At 41.3% G+C, this 18,304-nt stretch overlaps 1 protein-coding gene across 1 annotated transcript in view; it reads left to right on the forward strand.

The window, feature by feature from the left end:
* Window positions 1–13,253, forward strand: part of LOC105830209 (protein tipE) — a 40,419-nt gene extending 27,166 nt beyond the window's left edge. The window contains exon 3 of the mRNA XM_012669399.3: window positions 3,115–13,253. Within this exon, the coding sequence (XP_012524853.1) occupies window positions 3,115–3,196 (82 nt within the window). The 3' untranslated portion in view covers window positions 3,197–13,253. The remainder of the gene's footprint in view (window positions 1–3,114) is intronic.
* Window positions 13,254–18,304: the final 5,051 nt, after the last annotated feature.

An 18,304-nucleotide genomic window follows, 5' to 3' on the forward strand; every position in this document is an offset into this window, starting at 1 on the left:
TATCGATTCCGTTACCCTTTCGTTTCATTTTTCTTCATTTCTGAACGCTCCATTTGAATAGTATGTAGTTGTACTATTACAAATACGCGAGCCGAAGCTAATGGAGAGCTACGCCAAGGGAGCGATTTTACGTAAATCGACACGAAGTGACGCAAACAATTTGAACATGAAAAAGTGACGTAATAGCAAATAATTAAAAAATGCTTACTCACTACTCGCCGCATCGCGATCAGCACACGATCTGGCCTAAACGTCGCGTCGGGCTATTATTGAGCAGTAACCACTGCGTGAGCGACGTTGTCCGATACCATCGGTCTACGACTACTACTGTGCCTGACAATAGTATACTCGGTATTCACTGCTCTTTTTCAGCGGAACGATGTAGGTCATGGTGATATCGCGTACAGAATTCTTTTTTTTCCCTCATCACCCACGGCGATTTGTGCCATCCCCGCCTCCTCTCATCCCGGTCTGCTCTTCCGCGAACTCGACGTGCTAATCTTCGTTATTTCTCTTATAACCTTTATGTCAGGTCTGCATTGCCGTGTAGATAGTTTTAATCTTTCGTAAGAATTATTTTACGCGTTTCTCCTGCGCTTTATTGCTTTTTATTAACGCCATCCCTCTGCCGCGTTATATTTTAAGTCGAGCTTATTCGATTATAACAACGTATTCTTCTTAATTTCAAACCCACTTATCCTTAGTAAGAAATTGCTGAATAAATTAATATCATACGTCCTTGTCACAGTTTTTCTCAACCTTTAACATTAAATAATTAATAATATTATGTATTTAATTGCCTCTACATTTAAATACATATTCGCAGTAAAAATATAAACGTCTAAGTAATCTTTTTAAAGCAACGTAGATTTCAAACTAATTGAGAAACTCCTTATCATAAGCCGCCCACTTAATTCCAAGATGTCCGGTATATATTTTTTATCATGACAGTGTCATTCTCTATTGTGTGAGAAGAGCCCGCATGAATATGCAATATTCTTAAGCTTCAGCTTGACTGTTAGAGCACGGGCGAATGTCGGCGGCTCTCAATTCAACAATGGAACCTTTTGTAACCAAGGTTTGGCTATTCTCCATTCTTTGTGGCACGTATAATCAGAAGAGGCAATCCGCGGAATTCGAGTGGTTTCTGTAGGAACTAACGGCGGCAGAAGGGTATGCTCAAAAAGAGAAAACGTCAAAGTGAATCAAAATGTAACAATTCTCATGTGGGTTGAGAGCCACATTGTGGCAAAAATTCAATGAAGTCGTAAAGGAATAAGGCATCGTAATATATATCACAGCGTTTTCATTCCTTGGTCCTTCGCTGTTCTAGTATTTTAATTATTTTGCTATGTACGAGTGATACATGGTTATCATAAAAGAGTTATAGCGCTTTTGATGACATACTCACGTAAAGAAAGAATATAATGTTCATACAAACACACACACACACACACACAGCAGGAATATTTTGCGATAATGCTAAAAAGCAATCTTGTCTATACATAAATTTCATACAGATAGTATTTTGCCGTTTTATAATATACGCTTGCATATCAAACCATTTTATTTTATCTCAATTTCTAAAGCAAAAATAAAAATGGCAATTTTTTACCGCAAGACTGAAAAACATTGGAAAAGATGTGTAATGGCAGTCAACATGTTTCTAAAAGAACGAACGTGGCGTAATTGTTGCATAACGTTGCAAGAGTCGTCGTGCGAATATTGCCGGTATATATTGACGTCATGTCTGATTTATACACATTCATATGAGTTGCATTTAATCGTATAATCATGTATCCCACGCAAACGTAAAGGATAAATGGTGACGGTCACTTCAATATAGGCTTGAAAAATGCCCTCGTGATCGCAATTTTATTTCATTCTAATTATCTTGCTTTCATCTCGACAACGTGCATTTCTGAAATCATTCAAATGCATTTTTGCTTTAACAAATGGAAGAATCTTTCGCATCGCGAAAATCATTCCATCGCTCTACGTATACACATATACAAACGACAGGACGGAACAAGTCGATTATTGTAACGGTGTGCTTGTCGTTGCGCAATCGCGGATTCCGCGCTGTGCATTTCATTGTCTTCAATCGTTTCATTACGTGCGCGTTTCCTTTCGCTGATTTTTTGAAATTATATTTTTTGTTAAAGCAAAACAAATAGAAAACTGCAAAGAGCAAAATTTCAAATTAAAGGCCTTTCGTCAACTTCATCATTGCGCTTAAAATTGATCCATTTGTTATTCATAAAGACGACACGCGATATAGATGTTGGTACTAAGGAAAACATATTAAAATATAAAAGAAAGAAACAGCTCTTTTATTATTCTCCTTGCTTTTAGTGATCTCGCGTTGAGAAGATATATCCCGCCACATAAATTTATTACGGTAAGCAGAAAATAGGAAGCACCGACGTCACACATTACAACAAATTGCATTTCTAAGACTCTCATCTCGGCCGATTTAACGAAGTGCCTTAATAACGAATATCTAATGCAATAAAAGTTTTCCATCCTGAAGGATTAACATCGAAATAAATTATATACACTTGGTGTAAATTCAATACAACTTAAATGAATTTTGCAATTTCATCAACTTGCAATCCGCGGACATTAAAACTGTTTTAAGAGCTTATTAAACTCGCTGCTTCTTATTGGTAGAAACAGTTATATACTTTCCCTATAATTTAATAGAAAATTTTCTCCGATACCTTCTGTTTTATTGAGAGAGTAAAACAGAAAGGTTTTCTATAAGAAACGATATCTCTGTACCTATACAACTTATATCATATCTATACTTATGTTTTGTTCGACGCTTGCCTCTTGGAGAAACTTTATTCTCTCTCTTTTCTTCTCTCTTCTCTTAATCACGTATGTGCACAGCTAACACTAATATTGATTAATATTGTAAAAAATGTTTTATATTGTAATATTAATCATTGTAATCTAAATAAGAATTCTTGTCTTTAATCTTTCATCTTTAATCTTTCCAAAGTTATATAACGTGAGAAGCTTCTTAATCGTTGTGACGATAAATCTATCTTCTGACCGTTTCTCGCTGAATCTCGCGTTAATCACTTCGCTCACTTCTTTCTGTTGCAGCGACCACTCGATCAGCAACCGCGTGGACCGTCGTGGACACTCAACGTATTGCGAGTGCGGCGAGGTGACGAGGCCCTTATGACGACGCGAGGAGACGGCCGAGAGTGCCCTGGCCACGTCGCAGTCCGACTTCTAGGCCCTGATCACTCCTCCCCGCCCTCGACCGTCCTTCCGACCTCCCTTCCGGAGGGGGAGGTCTGCAATCCCTCGTTCGAATTCCGCATGTTTTCCGGCAGCACTTCATTCCGACCGTCCCCCACCACTTCGGTACCACCACACGACCACCACACACGTGTACAAACGAACATTCGCGTTTACACGCATACACACGCATACAGGCGCACACAGACACACGAACGAACACACGAAGGAGCGAGGAAATGATCCTTCGATCCTCTCGAGAGGAACTCGTCCGCCGAGTATAAAGAGTAGAGAGATCCCTGCCAGTAGTTGCTACCCGATTACTACGATGTTAATCACGCGGTTATCGCGTGGTTAATTGGTACAAGGACGATTCGCAGTTAGTAATTACCGGCGACTACGCGAACCCGAGTGGTAATTGAGCGGCGCGATTTGATGTATGTGATTATGATAAGCACGCGCGACGGAAAACGTGTGTGTGTGTGTGTGTGGTGTGCGTATCGCGTGATCTAAGGAAAGGTACGTACAAATTGATTAGCGTGTACGGGACAAGAATAATCTGGCGCTAAAATGTTACGATGTTATGTATTACGGTGTTACGTGTTGAATGACGTTTTGTAACTATTAATAACGTTCTGGAAATATTTTTTTTTTTCGCGTGACATCATGGAAGATGCCTTCTTAAGCAGCGGAGGGGAGTGCGAGTCCCTCTCTCTCGGAGATTATTTTTTTTTATATATATACAATAAATGTGACAGGGGTAAAGTACTCTCCTAACAATTGGAACTCGAACAGTGCTATGAGACAAGATACGGTAATCACAACTGCCCATTTAACTCGAAAGGGAAGAGGCAATCGCGTTTCTCTTAAAAACATATTCCGCAACTTCTAATCTTGATACTGTAAACGATCACTGTTGGCCTACGACGTGCGCACTAATTAGTTCCCGTTTGATGGTACTGAGCGCTTTGAATTCTCCCGGCGCTATATGCAGAATTTCAATTCGGCAATCAATATTTGCCAGCCCGCCCGGGGTATAGAGTGCAAACATCATGGAAATTTATGAAACGATAAAGCGTATAATGCTCCGCAAATACGTTCCTGGCAAATAAGAATTCATGCGCCGCCGCAAATAAAATTGCCGTCGCTGTTACGCAGCGGCGTGAAATTTTGGAAATGAGCCGAATGAGCGTGAACGCAACGTACTCGATTGGTACGTACTTAGCTGCGTTTGTCGAAAGTTTCCTGCCACGTATAGCGAGGTGAATGCGTCCCAATTGGTTGCGCACGTGGCTGGAAAAGTCTACGTCCGTAAAATTAACCGAGCGATCACGTGCGAGCCCTCTCGAATTTCAGTACCGCAGTCACGATTAGCTACAAAAATATCGGGCATACTAAAACCGAGCGCTTACACTTTAATATATTTACAAATTAATAAATAATAAACGTTATCGCGCGTACGGCATTATCTTCCCTTTATTTCTATTAATTATGTATATTCTTTGTACATTTCAATTTCTTCATTTCATTTAATTATATTGATTTCTATTATTCGTACAACGTCATATGTAATATTGTTAATGTATATCTTTCACGGAGATAATAAGGAATCTCTCTCTAAAAGAATAAATTATATCTTTTTATTAACAACGTTTCATTACATAATTAATCCTTTCTCGTGCAGTAACAAACATCTGAAGAATACACGCCCTCTCTTTATTTAAAGAAAAATATTTCCTTCTTTTCTTTGACTTCTGCAGTTTTGTCACGCCTAATAAATTTCCCTTTTTTCTTACACACACATGAGAAGCAAGTTTCGCAAAAAATCTCGGTTTAGTGTGGCTAGAAAATAAATAGACTTATCTGAAATCTATCTGGGAAATGGACAGGAGCAATTGTAGGCTTCACGACAGCCAATTTATTTTACTGCCACTAGAAAATCGTTATTCTTGAGAAAATGAGGAAACGGAAAGAGAGAGAGAGAGAGAGAGAGAGAGAGAGAGAGAGAGAGAGAGAGAGAGAGAGAGAGAGAGAGAGAGAGAGAGAAAGAGGAGACGAAAGGGGAAAAAGGGGAAATCGACTTTACGAGAGCGAGATAGGCATCCTCGTTTTCCCGGTGTATCGAGTTGAAGAGACAGTAGCAGAGATAAAAAAAGCATCGACCGGAGCTATCAAAGACATCGACGTCTTATCTCATTTCATTTATCGCGCGTGATATAAAATTTCCCGTAACATCCCCGACCTACAATTCGCAGATACTTTTCAGGGGTCGCTTTGTTTTGTGCTCTGGAAAACAAACGCTCGTACGTTTAGGAACTTCCCCGGAGGAGAGATCGATAACGCGTTTTGCAGCGCGACTCAACAACGTTTCTATATCGCGCGCGCAGATTTCGATCTCTTGAGCCGCGCGGAGAGAAGCCTCCCCACGGATACTCACGCAAAGAAACTGCACGGCAACTGCATTTTTCATAGAAAAATCGGATACTCTCCGGCGACGGTGGTGGGGGCGAGAGTTCCGTGTCTTAATTTACATGTAAATTCATGCGCGAGGTGACCGCTAATGAAACAAGTGCGGCGAGAGCGACAATTCAACGAAGGACGCACGCGCGGCGGTCCGCGAATATTAACGGTGACAAATTTGCTCCGGCCATTGTCAGATTTCGATGCAAATTACGCTCTCGTATTTATGGCTTCCCTTCCTCCTGCCGCTCTCTGAAAAAAAAAAAGAAGCAAGCGCCCGTGCGGCTTCCCGGCGAATATCGGGCTTTGCACGCCTTCCGTTTCGCGGCCCGCGGAACTGGCTCTCGATAAATGATATCAATTTCTCGGGTAGCTAACGTCTGCTACACACTCGGCGGCAGTTCATTTGTACGGGGGTACGTCGCCTAATGGAGGCCGCGCGCCGCGCCGGGTCGACGGTGATTAATGTACGAGGAGCAGCAGATGCATCTCGCGCGCGCCGAGCTAAGCATTACATTGTACGCGCGGCCGCGCATTCATCTCGGGTAAAATATCCATATCCGCTACCCGAGTTGAAGCGAAAACCAAGAAGATCCGCGGGCCGCGTTCATCACTGTCGGATTCTGATTTTTCGAACGGTAATTATTTGCTCGCGCGTGCGCGTATTAGCCGGCGTGTATTTACAGGCAAAATCAAGTGCAACGATTTCCTAATAAATTACCAAGTGTCCGTGGGGAAACGCGCGAGCACAATTGCCATCGCCGAATTTAATTATTTCGGAATGTCTACGTGATTAATATTGCTCTACGTCCTCCACGCGACTCCTGGGAAACTGATTTTATTTCACAATTTTACTTGCAACGGTGCAATTTATATTGCATAGGTTTCTCTACCCATTTTTTAATCCTTTTGTTTAACGTTGATAATAATTTCGACAATTTATTCAGCGTTTATTCAGTTATTTATTATGATTTCTCAGCGTTCACAGATGATCGATAAATTTGCCAATATATTGATGTGTACGATTCAAATCTTACGTGTCGAATGTTTTACAATTTTTAATCATTAGAAACCGTACCGACCGTTGAAAATCTATAAGCACAAACTGAGGGCAATTTAAGGCCAATTTAAAGTGTAGACAAAATTATTCGCGTTACGATAAGCGAAAGCGTCTCGGATATATTTCGGAGCGATAATCGAGCGCTCATGCCACACCGTGGCATTTCGTTTTTTTTTTTCCACCCCCCACTGATATTTATACGAGAAGTTTCGTGATCGCTCGCGTGCTTCTTTCTGCTTAGCAGAGGCAAGCGGTTTTTGGAGTCACTGAAATTCGCCGCGGCATGCAACGCGAGATTCGCGCTCGCTTGGAATTTGCACGATTGCACACGGCCACGTGCGCGGTACCATCTTCTTAAGTCAAAAAATAATTTGTGTAAGCTCCGCGGTTTCGACTGGATGGCTGCCCGGATGTAATGCCGGGCTTTTTAATCGCGATGTGAATTTTCACGCGCAACGTGTTACTTTGTAAAATCGATTCGCACTACAATGCAGCGTTATTCAATTTTATTCTCCATACAGTTTAGTAATTAAAAAAAAAAATCTGCGTTGGACGAAAAATATAATTAACCTTCTTATGACGCGTGTCACGCTAGATAATATCGGACTCGCGGATTTTAGATTTCTAGCTGAGTCATGCCAGTGTCTGTGCTTAATTATCGGCGGAATGCAAAATTTATGACACAAGTTGTCGGCAGGCATGCACCGTGGCACGGTGAAATTATGCGGAACCGGAAGATCGAACGCTGCATTACGCTGTCGCGTACACTAGATAGCACAAATACCGCAGCGATCGACGTGAAGCAACGAAACTCGACGATCGAAAGTTGCACCTTCGAAACTCACGTTCGTAAAAATTACTCGCCGAATTCACTCGCCCAAACAATAAATTGGAAATTCTAAATAAATCGCGCAAGGGATCTTTAGCAAATCCACGTGAGAATTGTAATTAGAGTCTCTCGTATCGGCGAAGACCCAATTCAACCGCTGCAAAATATTCCACGCGATTGATATAAATCTTTCTACTCTTTATTGCAGTCTTTATTGTTATATGGATTTGAAGGTATAGAAAGAAGCTACGAACATTCACCGTGTGTGAGACTTTCAGGAATCGCGAGGGCCAACACTCGTTTTCTTCCTCTGTCTTTTGTCGCTGTTCAGTCGAGCTGTTAAACGGAATAAATAGTGCAAAAACAAAATTCTCATCTTTTAAAAGAGAAAAGAATTTCGTTACTATTTACGTACTAATTCGCTGAATTCGCTTTTCAATTGCAGCACGTCTCATGCGAAAAGAGCGTAAAATGCATATATTAAAATAGTTGTGCATGAAAGTGTGTACTTTATTTTGACTTTCGATTTCCATGACTTGTGCCATTTCGCTTGCCAGCTCAATTATTAGTCATACCCATTTATTAATCGAAGCGAGATAGCGCCGCACTTTGATTCGCTTCACATCACGCTTTAACAACGTTATTTTGCAGTCGCGACCCTTCCGAAAGCTTCGTCTACAATGAGTCGTTAGTCGTTGGTCGTAAAAAATTTAACCAATCATGTTCGCTCATTCTTCTTTAAGATCAATTGTGATTGGCTAGATTTTTTACGACCAATGACTAACGATTCATTGTAGACGAGACAGAAAATATCTGATCGCAGATGATGCAGCAAACGCTTCAGATGGCTCGTTTTCACGAATCACGTATCTTGAGCGAGAATCTGGGGCAATCGGATGTTTGTGTCGCGTGAGGAAGAGAGGGAGAGAGAGGGAGAAGAGAGAGAGAGAGAGAGAGAGAGAGAGAGAGAGAGAGAGAGAGAGAGAGAGAGAGAGAGAGAGAGAGAGAGAGAGAGAGAGAAATCAATTAACGACAGCAGCGGAACGTTACACGGACGCGTGCACTCATCGTAAAGTGCATTCGTTTTCGTTGCAAAACCGCTGCACTTTCGCACGGCATTGTGTCACGACGACGACGTCTGATGTGTCGCACGGGCGGCACAATGGCGCTCGAAAACGGGCCTGTCAAGGGCTGGTGGCGTTGCGAAAGAAAGCGAAATGCGAAAATAATCGTCACGGCGAACGAACGCCCGTGTGACAGACGGAGGGAGGGGAGGGAAGAGGAAAAAAGAACGGTAATCGATAACTTGTTTTTTAATCGGTGCCATCTGTTGCACGCTCGTCGACGCGCGCGCGGCAATACATTAATGCAAATACATCCCGCTCGCCACTGCTGTTGTACGATGTACCCGCGTGTACCTTTTTAAAACGCAATACAGCTGCGGAACAGTATAAACAAGTCATGATACGGTACGAGCGATAAAAATACAAATGAAAAAAAAAAAACTAGTATTGCGCTGTGAACCCACGCACGCGGTAATCTCCGGCTGGATTTCGATGCCGTGGAATTATATGTGTATTTTTGTGTTACGGATACATTACGCTAATCGTGACGTGATTAGTACGGACGGGGGTGCAATTATAAACGACCTACATTTCATTCCAATAAAATTATATTACCTACATTATATTAATAACAGCGTTACTATTATGCATGTGGAAATGCTATACTAAAATATACTAAAATATTTATACGCTAGTTTATTTAACTTTACATTACAGAATAGCATTAGCAATATAATTATGTCGCGTTCCGTTATCTCACGTTTTACCCGCGGTTGCATTTGTTTTAATCAAAATTCTTCGTTCTTTGAAAATTACAAAATTCCACCGTTGTCTGTCACACGGAAGTGAAACAATTCGTGGGGATTCAAAAGCCACTCTCGTGGACAATGATGCGACGTGAATAATACGGATGAAAAATATGAAGCGGATGCTGTCTCTCTCTCTCCCTCTCTCTCTTTCTCTTTCTCTCTCTCTCTCTCGACATACGCGTTCTATGTAGAGGAAAACTAGTTAAAAAAAATATAGATAGATTCCAGTCACTCGGTAAAGTGACGGGGGCACGCGTTTACTTAATTAATTAATTGATGTCCGATCGGAAATTAGTTGGAACGAACTTTTAAGCGTTGGCGCGTGCCCCTCCCCGAGAGACGGTGCGTTTAATTAATTATATGGGCACTGCCAGAGACTTGCAAAACTTTAATCAAAAGGTACACGGCTAATCAAAGACCCTTAAAATCAAACTGAACTGCGATTCATAAAAATAAATGTACATGTTAAGTGGAATCTTGAATCGTGTGTCACGGCAATTTTCTTCATATTACATCGGTTGTCTCAGAAAAAAAAAACGCCCAGCTCAGTATCTGCAAATTTATGCAGATCGAGGACAAGTCTGTGCCTTGCATTTAATCAAGCTGACCTACGCAAGAGATTGCAAGAGCACGTTTATCATTAATGCACGTTCAATCGGCACTTTTCGGAGACAACCTGCATACTGATGCTGCGAGAGTGCTCTGACCAATCGCGAGAGAAAGGCGGCATTAATAGGGTCACGAGCTTTAACGAACCAAGAAAGAAGAAGTACTACTGATAGCAAAGAGAGGCGAGCGGGGAAAGAAGGGAGCGGGAAGGGGAAAACGCATCTCAATAGGAATTATAATGATCGTTGTCCTAGAAATGTCTAAGAAAATTAATGAGCCGAAACTTCGTTAAGGATTTTGTACGTTGACTTCGCGAGCGACCCGGACGGTCGTCAAGGTCGCTGGTGAAGAATACTTCTTCCCTCGTGCACGACACGCGATGCTTGCGTCTTGACGCCGCACGAAATCAGGAGAGGACGAGCCATTGCCGCACAATGTCAATACTGTTGTATCGCGTGTCGAGGCAATCGTCGACGATCAACGGATCGTTCTTCGTCTGGCACGATCGACGGACTTTCGAGTGCGTCCGAGACACCGGATGTGTCACGTGGTAGGAAAAAACTTACAGAGCTAATGAATTATATACTTGTAATTAGTAGCGTTTTAAATTTGAAACACAAATGGTTGACACACACACACACACACACACACACACACACACACACACACACACACACACACACACACACACACACATTCGCAAAGAGAGACACAGATACGCACCGACTCATATTCATACACACACACACACGTACACATATACGCGAATAAGTGTGCGCAATATAAACTAGACGAGCTTTAGGCTAATCAAAGAATTCGAATTCGTTGAATGGAAGCTCGCGAATAAAGATACGATGCGCGTGTATGGTGTATCACTCGTGACTTAATTAAGGACGTTAAATAGCCGCCCGATGTTGGCATTTAGCTGGTCTAAATCGCAGAGGGTTCGTTTCTACTAATCATAGTACTGTTGAGTTTAATCGATTGTGAGATACTTTATTATTATACACATATATGCGTAGGGGCTATATGTCGGGAAAAATCGTATTTGAAAATCGACATTTCTACCGAGGCCGTTTGTAAGGTGTGTGTTCATGTATGTGCGCGGTAGCAATCCGATCGGTAATCATTTGGCAGTCATCACGTGACGAACGACGAAAATGGATGCGCGATGCCTTTCAGACTCACACCCTAATAGCACGTGCACAACGGAATCGGAACCGAGAACTTTCATTCCCCTAATTAAAAAGTCTCAAGTAGGAGAAGAAAAAAAAAAGAAGGCACGGTACGAAATTCACGACACACAAGTGATCCGAATCGTGAGGAAACCTCGTCCGTCTCTTCTGATTTACCGTCTAAAGTCCGCTGCTGGAAATGAATTAAGACGCAATTACTTATCCCTAATGAAACACATGCATATTAATAGCAGATGTCTGGCAAGTTCCGCGTCCGAGTTTCGAGATCGACTCGGGGTGCAAATCGCCCCATCGGGGCGGTTGAATGCATGACGCCCTTCGCGAATGCAATCTGTTTTACCGTCCTTTCTCGTCGCGGATTTCTCCTTGTCGGTCTGACCTTAATTGTAGACTAACCTAGATTATAGAAGTCGGAGGCAATTCCGACGAATGAACAATCTTAGAAACGATAAGGCTCTCCTGCTTTGTCATTAAGCCTCGCGAATCATCCCGTCTTGTTGAGAGTTTTCAATATTCACCTCCCTCCTTTTCTCTCTGTCTCTCTCTCTCTCTACTTGGAATTTCCCCGTACAATACCTGTAATTGGAATCTCAATTTCTATTCCTAATTTTTTTAATTGCCAGCAAATTATGTCACTGGTAATGATTAATTAGTAATTAAGCTCAGTTACGAGAGTGATGGAATTACTTCAGAATCAATAATACTACTCCTTCCTCCCTTAGTAAACAAATTATCAATTAATGAAAGTATAATTGGATTGTTCCTCCACCTGTTCACGTACATTCAAAACTCTATCTCGAAGAAATCATAAAAGAGCTCCTAGAAGTTGAAGGATCAAGAGACGGCAAATTGGAAATGTAAAAAGTAAAAAGTCGCAGACCAAGATAAATGCAAAATTTCTCGCGCGATAATTTGCAAATTATACGCCGCCGTACGATTAAAATGTTCAACTAATTTAGTAAGGCCGCTCATAAAAGTTCTTTACGCTCGTTCGCAATTGAACGAAACGTAATATTCGGTATTAATGTTTTTAGAGCGCGATATTGTTTCCTGTCGGCGCGTGTCGATGTGTTTGCCCGGGCGATAGCACACAACGCGGTTAGATGGCTCAATAACAGCGATGTATGCTTCTGGTGACCCGCCTCGCATCGATCATTCCACATTCGACGAGATATCATTTCCTCTCTCACCGAAACTTTCCTGAAAATCTCGCCCGCAGATAGCGATTGGACAGGTGTCACCGACATATTTCGCGCCATCGAAAAATCTTCGCGTATCGGAACACCTGCTCTTCGATTACATCAGAAACGTACGTTTTCATCGACAGAACTTATCAATCGCACATCAAGTTTTTTTATTTTTCTTCTTATCACAACTTAGTTTTATGATGATATACACACCTATTTTCCAAATGTCTCGGAAAAAAGTTATTTTCTAAACAATATGTCAACTTATTTAAATCAGCCTCTTATTTAAAAATTAAAAAAATTGAGGAAGTTAATATATTTTAAAGATAGGCTGTGTTATTTATATAAATGTTCATAAATACAAAAAAAAACATTAGAAATTGTAATTTTATTATATTTATTAACATTTTTTAATTTATTTAATTCGTGTATTTATTAGTTAGTTAAATATTTAGTAAATATAAATCGGTCGCCGAGTTGCTAGACATCGCTCTAAATGACAAAAAATTCTATTAATATTAAATATATCGTTGCTAAATTTTGATTTCGTTTATGTAAAATGAGCACAGTTACTTGATGATTCGTCGTCGTCGCGTATAAACTGCCGCATAGTCAATCGCGTTTCCCTAGAGAAGCTTCGAAAAAAAGCCCGTCGACGGGTTGCTACTTGCCGCAACGAGAATGTTATACACGTACGATGTACAAGTCCTGATTTTGTAAAAGCAGCAAAACATGTTACATTTAGAATAATAAAAGTGATATATATGAGGTTTTATAAAAGCTATCCCGTTTCTGGAGAGCAACTGTTTCTTGCCCGACATTCCACACGTCTTTCATCTTCTTTACGTCATAGCCACTGGAAAATTTTCTGACGCGCACAGCAGGTTCGTAACTACTGTAGAAGTTTCTCGGGAAAAGCAGTAAAACGTCTTGGGGATTCTTTGGCAGCATGAAGCCCGAGGGTGTAGTACCTAAACTGACCTTCCGCTCGAATTTCATTTTGTTTTGATTTCAAATCGTTCTTTCATTGGATACAGATGCAAATCTACGTGGAAACGAAATTTAATTTCTTTCCTAAAGAGTAATTCATTATTACAGAAAAATTGCATGTTTAATTTAACTTTAAATTCCGAGTTAATAATTTTTAATTTTGATTCTTAGGTTCTTCTTTCAAGAGTGTATTTTAATGTACGAAACAATAAATGGTTAAATCGAGGAGCTCAAGTACGAAGAAAAAGCCGCTTTAGAATGATGTAAAAAGTTCCTCTGGGGCGAGGGAGGTGAAGAGAGGGATAAAGGATAAGCCGCAGGCCTTCAACTGTCAAAAGGCTCGTATAAGTAATGTTGTTCAGAAATATTTATCAAGCTTTTAAGCGATACGTTTCATAAAATGGAAAATGTCCGTTTAACACTTCAATATTTGATTATAACTCTTTACTGTAGAGGTCTTTCTAAATCTTTCACTTTTAGAGGCAAAAAATTAGTTTCCATGTAAGAATAAAGTAACGAATAACAAAAAAAAAATTTTAATAAAATTATTTTTCTATTACATTCTATATTTTTAAATAAACAATTAGCTAATATGTAAATATTTAACATTTTAAATAAAACATTGCTAATTAATACATATTAATTTTATTTTGCGTTCGGTTATACAGGCATTACCGACATGCTGATAATAAAGATTGCGTTTCAATATTTTATTTAATGTACGAAGCTACCTAGTTTACGGTCACTAAAACCCTAATCTCTATTCACGACAACCACGTACGCTTGTTTCCTGTATCTTTCCCGCGTTTCTTGTCAGTCTTCATGGCTAGTATCATGTGCGTTACGAGCGGTAAATCTGCACGTATCACGCGAATTTTCCAGAGAAAGACTCTTGGTTTTGCGGAAGCGCTATTGTGGATCTCATAATGTTCCCCATTTCCAGGACGAATCCCAGGAGTTCTATAAAGCGTAGAACGAGTATTGGAGTTTTCTACCGGCTGTTACTTCTTGAACAACTTTTGTCGATTACGGCCGTCCGTCCTCTCGCGTCGTCTTCTCGTCTTCTTGCGATCGATCCTAATTAGTACTAGAGTCAAGCTCCCTAAACTCGGGTGCTTTTAGGGCCAATCACGAAATTAGAAAATTTTACCTACATTATTTCTTGCTGTTCCGCCTTGATTAATGACGGAGATCGCTGTAACCTGCAAATATTATTCCTTAATTATATCGTAACACGCAAATTTGGCGGTGGTGGCTTGCTTAAAAATGAAATTCCTTCGATCGGCCCCCGGCCGCGAACGCTTCGCCCCGCCATTCACGTCCCGTTAATAGCGGCCGCACTTGAAATTGCATACACGTCGCCAGTCTAAATCCCGGATGTTAGTAGCGTAGTGACGGCACCCGGTCGATCTCCCATAATCGGACTGTTTTTATTCACCCAGCCATTGATCGTGCGCCGCTCCCCACCCCCCCTCTTCCTTTCTTCCATCTGTCCGTCGATCGACACCTATCACGCGACCTTTTCCCATTCCTGATCCTACCTAATCGCGATAGGTCTGCGTCATTCCCGAACGAACGATTGCCTATTTGCAAGGGTGTGGCACACACGGTCGTACGTACCACCGTTCTCCATTGAGTTGGGCGCGGCGAAGGCTTGAATGAACACCCTTAACTTCGCCATCCAGCGTGACGACCTTTATGCAAATTAACGTTTCTTAGGTCGGCGCGAGATTGCTGCCTATGTATGCGGCTCTCTGTTCAAAGATTTTATTCAGCAGTGGCGTGGTATTTCATTTCTAATAAATTCAGACAGAGAATTCTTATACGGAGAAAATTTTGTAGTAAAAATTAAAATTTTGTAGTAAAAAACTATGTACAATGGTAGCTACGGACAATAAGAAGAAATTTCAGAGAATTATACCAACTAGTGTGAAGACTATGGTAATTTGATGAAAACCACAGTAAAAATTTACATAATTATTTCCCTAATGATTATTTAGCATAGTAATTTTTACTAGAAAATTTTAGCCGTGTATACCTGTTTTTAGATTCACATAAACACGCAAGCATACTTTCCCATCTGACAATGACAACTAAAACGTTTCTTCGTACTTGGAGTATCCTGATAATATTTGCATCATTATCCTGATTTAAATTTACAACGTACGTTAATAACTTTGTGCGAAAAATCTCTAATATCCGAGAAAAATTATATCAAGAGGGAGGGAGAGAAAGAGAGAGAGAGAGAGGAAAAGAGAGAAAGGAAAAGCCATAATCCGAGAAGCGGATCTCGCGCTCGCTGAGGGATGGGATTCTCACAGGATCTTCAATACACAGGAACTTCAAAGCTTCGGAGGGAAAAGAGAACGAATGCTGTTCGCATAAGAGCAAGTAGCTCGCAGAAACGATTCATAGGCGAAGGCTTGAAAAGAACGTAGAAAAGGAGCGACCTAATTTCACCTTCCACGGCGACTACCACCCTGCCGATCTTTTATGCCTCATGCACAAGATCGGACTTGACACCTCTCGCCGCAGACACGTAGATCTCGTTAATGGCTATGTATATTTGCTGACTGTGCGGGGACCCTTTCTCCAAATATTCGAGAACTCGAAGGCTTCACGAAGCTGTTCGACAGCTATAAGTAGCTGCGACCTTTCGAGGCTATGCGGAATATCGAAAGTTCGCCAAGTTCATTATATCTCGAACTTCGCAGCGTATTGCGGCTCGGCTACTCGGTACGTATACTTTTCAGTAATCGATAGTTCGAAAGTACCGGAAGCCCCTACCTACCTCAATATACGCGCGCTGCAATTCAGATCAGACCAGTACAGGTTTATATACATAAAGTTGGCGTATTACGAAAACAGTGTGACGCAAAAAAGAAACAAAAAACTGCAGAACAGGTATTGTTGCGCATCCCATCCATTTCTTGAGATCGATCGCGTGATCAAACGTTAATTAAAGATCGAATGTAATCTTAATGTATTTTCATTATTAAGTATAACTAATTCACAACGCAAAATATAGCTTTAATCGTACGTTATGAAACTTTTAAAGGATATTACATACACATACACTAGAAAGATATATATGAAAAAAAAAGCTGAAAGTGCTTTATGACAATCTTGTATAGTCTGTCGAGCGATGTTTAATTCAAAAGAGTCACTTCAACTATCTTCAGTTAATTTTAAATAACGTTTTGTAGCAATAGTACTTTCGCAAACTCATTTTCTTTAATGACAAAAGAAAAAAGGCCTTATATCACTTGTCCCGCCCATCGATTCATATCTATTCGCGCCGAATCAGGGAAAATAAAAAATTGAAAGCGCGCGCGAAGGCTACTCTGTTTACCAGTCGGATTTTTAAGCGGGTCATTCGTGGCATAAAAAGGGTGACGAAAGGACACGGAGTCGCATTAGCCGATCAGCTTTATAGTTTACAGGCATGATGAGAACAACTTTGACCTGGATCGCCGGTATTCACTACCGTGCATAACTACTGGCCGCTCATCCCCCGCCCCCTCCCCCCTTCGACCCCTTCATATCGTAAGTTTGCACGCCGTCAGTTTGCACTGTGCCTGCGCCCCGTGTCGTGCACCCCGCGTGTCGACCACCACGACGCGACCCTCAGCATATGCACATCAGTGCGTTGCATAAGAGCAGCGATAGAGCACACTGTGCACATCGTCGATTTCCTCCCGCCATCCGTCGTCGACGTCGGCGCCAATAAATCCGCATAGATCCGTAGATTGCGCGGGGATTAATCTTCGGATGGTCGGCCTCTGGAGGAACGCTGGTCCCCCTCCCCCTCCCCCCAGTATAAATAAATCGATCACGTAATGCTACAAGTCGGTCATGTTTTTAAAGCAGTCAAGGTGATGTATATATCGCTCAGCTGTCCCTTTTCGTCAAACAACCCTCTGCATGTTCTCTCCCTTTCTCTCTCACCCCCCCCCCCTCTCGCTCTTTCTCTCTCTTTCTGTCTCGGCTCGAGGCTAGTGGTACATCTACTATTCACTTAATCATGCAACCTGCACCGCAAATTATACAGCCGTTGACCTACATATCGCCAGGTATAACATGCCGATTCCGTTCCGATGCGTTCGCGTGAAAACGCGGGAGTTTGTTTAGCATCAAGGACGCACGCGCACAGAATGATGATTTATCATTCGTTTATTGCAAAAAATGGTACATACACGCCGATATTTCCTGCGGTGAAAAAGGAATGTAACGCCATCGTTAGCCTTGGTTTTTAAAAAATATTAGAAAACTAATCCCATAAATTTTTCTAATGCTTCTCTCTACCTTTGAAATTTAACAAAATTGAAATTTCTGTGATGTCAACACAAATTATACAAAACGTTCTGGACTATATTCGATTTTATATCCTTCTGGGAGAAAGATAAAAAATTAAACACCTCGGTCTATAAACTTTTATCTTAATTTTCCTTTTATTTTCTACAGTTATCGATAAAATATTCGAGACTTTATTTGTACACGGCATTCATTTTCACGTTTAACAATGATAGTTCCGTATGCATTGGAACAAAGGTGAAATTATTCGCGACGGAAGGAACCCGCGGTCGCGGAAATCGTGTACACCCCCCGTGCTTCGTCGGCATCGAGACCCTTTGTTTGTCTCTCCGAAGTGGTGCTTATGCGCGATCGACACACATACACACACGAAGATTGTCATTCGCGAGCACGGGGCGCCAAATATCGATTTTAGATTTCGTACTGTCGCGTAACTTCGATGTCGCGCGCCCTACTTTTTCAGAGAGCTCTCCAGAACCGTCAATCGATTGTGCATGAATTATCGATCGCCGGATAGAAAATTAAAAAAAA

Source organism: Monomorium pharaonis, chromosome 4 (genome assembly GCF_013373865.1).
Source record: "Monomorium pharaonis isolate MP-MQ-018 chromosome 4, ASM1337386v2, whole genome shotgun sequence".
Taxonomy (NCBI): Eukaryota; Metazoa; Arthropoda; class Insecta; order Hymenoptera; family Formicidae; genus Monomorium; species Monomorium pharaonis.